Source organism: Camelina sativa, chromosome 11 (genome assembly GCF_000633955.1).
Source record: "Camelina sativa cultivar DH55 chromosome 11, Cs, whole genome shotgun sequence".
In the NCBI taxonomy this organism is placed as follows: Eukaryota; Viridiplantae; Streptophyta; class Magnoliopsida; order Brassicales; family Brassicaceae; genus Camelina; species Camelina sativa.
Window position 1 is genome coordinate 2,291,625 of NC_025695.1, and position 5,455 is coordinate 2,297,079.

A 5,455-nucleotide genomic window follows, 5' to 3' on the forward strand; every position below is an offset into this window, starting at 1 on the left:
ATATATATATATATATATATATATATATATTATGCGTATTGGTCAATGTTTGCACTTTAAAACTATGTACGTTTATTATAATTATATGGGGAAGTATGTAGCTAAGCAATATAATAGATCTTGTCCCCATTTGAAATTGAAAACAAATGCTTAGGTTGTAACCTAATCTTTTGTTTAATTGATGGTATCAAATCCATGCAAGTTCCCATCTCATTCCTCCGATGTCTTGTGATCCACGTACTTCTTTCCCTATTCAACCTTCTTCTTTTTCTTTTCTTTTCTTCTTTTTCTCTTTTTTTTTTTCATTCATTTTAATGTGATGAATCAGTCAACATCATCAAAAGATTTCACATTTGGCTTTGTGATAATTCCAACCGAATTAATAGCAAATTTTCCGTGGTAGAAACCCCATATCGTGTATAACTTGATAGCCAAAAAAGAGAATTTATAGTTTCACTGAAAATGACTTTTTGGCTGTATCTACAATACTATCCAATTCGCCTAATCAGTTTTTTTTTTGTTGTGTTGTTTAATCAGGTGAATTCACAATTACTGCAAAAATTATTGGTTCTATAGTTGTAAAACCTCTACATTCTACAGTATGCTAGACATAACAATGGTGAGATGGCGGGAATTCACTGGAATCAAGCTCTAACTTGTTTATTCCGTCGATTGAATTCCCATGTATAATGCTTCCTTTTGTTCGGCCATTTGGCTCTGGATTCCGACCCGTAAATAAATTTAACTATCTAACGAGACTGTTCCCTTGGTCGAGAAGTTTTATAATCAAGAAGTTTCAAGTACAACATCTTAGGGTTTCTATAATCAAGAAGCGCCATCTAATATTTTAAGATTTGCTTAATTAAAGTAACCTTTTTAAGATTTTTTTGTTTTTTTTGTTTTTGTAAAGATATTAGCATCTTTCAAGATATAACGACAAATAGAAAGAAATAAGAAAGAAGATTGTTTGGTCGACAAAGAAGAAAAACGATTAAGAGTTTGGCTTCAACCGTTACATTTAATAGGGGCGGGGATATATAATTGAGTTGTTGTATATCTTCTTTTTTTTTGGTGTAAATAGTATCTCTTCTTAAAATCTCTAAAAACTATAAATCAAAAAAAAAAAACGATAAAAATTGACACTGTTTGTGGAAAGGGAAAAGAGCAGAAAATTGAAAACTAAAACCCAAGACGTGGAAGATGGGATTTGTCGTATATATGGGGTAATATATAATTTGAAGAAAGCAAAACAAAAATAAGAGATGGTGTGTGTGGGGACAAACAAAGAAGAAGAGGACAGTGAGAGAATCAGGTGGAAGTGAAAGGAACCAACAACACTTGGCTGTCCTGAATTGGCGCTTGTGTTGTGGTTATAACTTGTAGACATGATCCCTCTCGCTCTTCATTACCCCCACAACCCCAATTCATCATCTTAACCAACTTTTCCACGATGATATCTCGCTGGATTTTAACCCAAATTACATCATGTCTTGTTCAGTACTGATTTTGGTATATTCGTTTTTTTATTTGCAAAAGTTTATTCTATTATGAAACTACGATTATATTAGACTAGTTTGATATTTTCTTCTTCTTTTCTCTTATATACATCTTCACATATTAATTTAAAATTTTCTTTTTCAAAACGAAATATCACATTTTTTTGTTGTAAACATATTTTTAAACTAGGCAGAAAGATTGGAGTGCATGGTGACAAATACCAATAAACAAATGACTATTTCATTCTTGTTGTGAGATAAAATTCTGTTTGCCTTCAGAATTTTCCTACGATTATATATATTATCATAATATAACTTGTTTGTCTCCTTGTCTTTATTCATTTTTAACTTTTGACATTCGAAATACTTAAGGCAAACGCAAATATATTCATATGAAACAGTCATGCCAAAAAGCTGAATTGTGTATCTTGAACCTGGATCCTTAGCTAAACAAAATTGAAGTATATGCTTTTGGAAACTATGTACTAATTAATATCATTAGTTTGTATACCTAAGACAATTACATGTCTACAACAAAAAATAATACACTCAACCATTACACTACAGTACAAAAGAGGTGGATTTTGCAAGGTAGGGATGATGTGATGTAGTTACAAGGCAAAGTCACCTATCAAGTTTCGGCTTTAGAATCAATATTATTTTTTTCCCTCATATTTTCTCCAAATTCAGAAACTACAAAAGGGACAGTTCCTAACGACAAATATACATAAAGATTAGAATTTTAGAGTTATTCTGAAAGAGCATTTTTCCCAATTTCCCTACGAATTAATTTTCCAATTCAAAAAGCTATAAAAGGGACAGCTCGTTACGACAAAATGCATAAAAAAATAAGTAATTTTAAACTGATCTTTTTCCTTTTTTTCTTTTTCCAACTTCCTTACAAATACAATTTCCAATTCATAAACTATAAAAAGGACAGCTCCTAACGACAAAATGCATAAAAGAATATTGATATGAAGATATTTTTTAAAGATTTTTTTCAAAAATTTCTTACACATCAATTTCCACTTCGATACAAAATGCATTGATTCAGATATTATTAAATAAATTTTTCCAATAAATCTCCTACAAATTAATTTCCACTCCAATACAAAATTTTAATAAAATTCAGATATTAGTTTCCAATCCAAGGGACCATTTTGTTAAAGAAAATAGATTTTTCAAGAATATACACATGTGAATAATGCCTCTACCACCATCAATACAAGAAATTAACTTAGAAAACATATTTAGATGTTAATAAACAAATATATAAATAAATGTCTGCTAAATCCACAGAAATAGAACCAAAGAGAGAGTTACAAAAGAGTTGCTCATATCCCTAAACGGTGTAGGATCCATGTCTGCAAAAATCTATGACTCTCCCATGTGGCACTTATTCTTCCAACAACAACTCAGCAAAGTCAGAGAGCACCACAAGCTGACAAATAATCCTCTAATGAAATTTGAGCCACAAATCTGATTCTGGATAACTTATGATGAGAGAAGTTTTTTTCTCCTACCACCATGTTCTAAGGCCACTAGAGTCTGTCTATTAACTGATTACAACTCTTTGCAGTTTTTATGTCACATTTTGATGTGAGTTTTTTTAGAAAAAGCGAGAAGGCATCTCTGATAACTGTCAGTGTCACAATCTGTATTCCAGTTTCTCCTTTTCTAGGAGAAGTGTTTGTGTTTTCTCTTCCTGATTTAGAGAGACTAAAGAAGTCATTTCAAGGTGTTTCTTGTTTGTAAACGCCTAAATTAGTGGATACTCATGTTCTGCGAATGAAAATGACCATATGAGAAATGATTTTATCACATATAGTACAGGAGGCAATGACTGTCCATGTCACGATGGTGGAAGAATTTAATCCTATCTACTTGTTTCTTCCACTGATTTCTCTTCTATACAAATGAAAATAACATAATTGACTCGACGACCATTAATTGAACAGTCAGTTATAATAATTTGCCACAAAAAGAAGATATGCACAACTTCTTTCAAAAGATACAAGTCAAAAACTTCTTGACCAATTGACATCCTTGACAGGTACGCACAGCTTCTTGCATTTGAAACAGTTCAGGCTGAAAAAGTTGGATTATGTGATCTTGAAACTGGATCCTTGTTTAAACTAATTGAAATATATATATATATATATATATATATATATATATATATATTTCACATATCATATTTTCAGAAATTCATTGTAGGATCTTTCGTTACAGCATGGAGATCCAGAGTGTGATGCTTGTAACATAATCTCACAATCCATGCAAGTTCGGAGACGATATCAACAAAGAAGCAAAAAGTTAGCAAGGACTTTTAGGAGTCATTTGAAAAGAGTCAGGGCAAAAACATATCAACTATGCTTGCTTTCTTCAAAGCCATGTTCTACGGATAGTTTACCGGAATGTCAAATCTGAAGGAGAAAAGAATCCGAAGGCAAATTAAGTACGCCTACTAACTATATCCAAGGATTAAATCTCAGAGATCTTCTCTTTTGCTAAGACATGAAAGATGCAGGATCAGATGTTTGAAGCATTCAAAGCCATCACTTTGCACTGTTCGTTTAAGGCCAGAAGCTGAGCTTCTTTCTTGTCAAGAAGAGCGCTCAGCTTCACATTCTCCTCCATTAGCTTTTGCACTTCAACCTCTTTCTGCGCTTTCTCACCTTCCAGTTGTGTCGACTTAGCAACCAACCTGATTTCACAAGAATAAACATATGAGAAAACGGATTTAGTAATATTGACATATAGCAATTATATACAAATTTTAGTCTGGTAAAATCAGGCGACCATCGCTTGCTACTATATATATAGGTTTTCCCACTCATCACGCTACCATAGACATTGCTTTACATACTTTGTACCTTTGCAATTGAACAGTCACATACTTGTCTCATCATTTACATAAAACAGGTAATAAGAAGTGATGAGAACTGACCCGGCTTCGATGGTATGGAATTGCTGCGCGGATGAACGAAGTGTTTCAACAACACTGGTAGAAGTATTGACGTAATTTCTAAGTGACTCACACTCTGCCTTGACACGACGGAGCTCCTCTTCATTTTCGAGAGCCTTTTCTCTATCTCTCCTACTATCTTCAACTAATCTCTTAATAATCTCGGCTGTTTCATCTAGAACAGTTTTATTCCCATGAGCAATCCGTTTCATCTCTTCAAACCTCAAGGAGAGATTCTCGATTTTGGCTGTCAACCTTGTAATCTCTTCCTCGCATATAATCACCCTCTCCTTTTGAAAAGAAGTTTCAGATACAGCCGCTGTGACCCTCCTCAAAAGAGAATCGAGCACATCAGTAACCATCTCTATGGACTGAAGCGTCTTCCAAGTAAATACACCATCCTCTGTAACCAAGGGATCCTGGGTTTCGTTAGCTCCAGTGACTTGAGAAGCTGAACTATCATGTTTTAATTTTTCTAGGTGTTCAGCATTGGTCAGACCAGGAACGGCCAAGTTTCTAACTTTTGATCTTAAATAGCGCAAGCTAGCTGCAGCTGATTTGACCCTACGTAACAGATCATCTAATTCCTCAGAATCCTCCAGGGGAGTCTCGACATCTACAAGTTCAGCATCTAAATTTTCTACAGGGAGTTGACCAGATTCCATGTCATGATTCCACGTCTCAAGAAGGGCTTCTTCTTCTCTTGATAATGAATTACTAGTACCCGCGGCGTTACCAGCCATTTCCAATCCAGAACTAAAAAAAGGAAGAAACTTTCTTTCTGCAGTATATATATATAAAAGAAGCTTAATAAGAATCCAATCCAAAACAGCATTCTCTAGTCTAGTTAAAGGGCCGAACCAACATGGTTTGACCTAAGAATACAAAGAGTATTTTTATATATGTGAAGTGAACAAGGTCAATAATTAAGATGAAGCTCTCAAGACAAGAATATAACAGAGAAAGAACAAAAAAAAAAAAAAAAAAAAAA

The 5,455-nt window shown here is 33.5% G+C and overlaps 1 protein-coding gene and 1 long non-coding RNA gene across 2 annotated transcripts; one reads left to right on the forward strand and one right to left on the reverse strand.

Annotated features, from left to right (window-relative positions):
- Positions 3,460-4,044, forward strand: LOC104721165. Its single transcript, XR_756931.2, has 2 exons — positions 3,460-3,549; positions 3,701-4,044. It is a non-coding gene; the product is annotated as an uncharacterized LOC104721165 (long non-coding RNA).
- LOC104721164 lies at positions 3,764-5,372 on the reverse strand. The gene is made up of 2 exons (XM_010439078.2): positions 4,447-5,372; positions 3,764-4,203 (listed from the first exon to the last, which is right to left on the reverse strand). The coding sequence occupies exons 1-2, from the start codon at positions 5,205-5,207 to the stop codon at positions 4,029-4,031; spliced, it is 936 nt and encodes a 311-aa protein (XP_010437380.1). The 5' UTR covers positions 5,208-5,372; the 3' UTR covers positions 3,764-4,028.

Excerpts from the sequence above, each read along its gene's own strand:
- LOC104721164 (XM_010439078.2), bottom strand. The coding sequence starts at position 5,207 with ATGGCTGGTAACGCCGCGGGTACTAGTAATTCATTATCAAGAGAAGAA. Across the intron at positions 4,204-4,446 it reads TTCCATACCATCGAAGCCGG|GTTGGTTGCTAAGTCGACAC; the intron begins GTCAGTTCTCAT and ends TTGTGAAATCAG.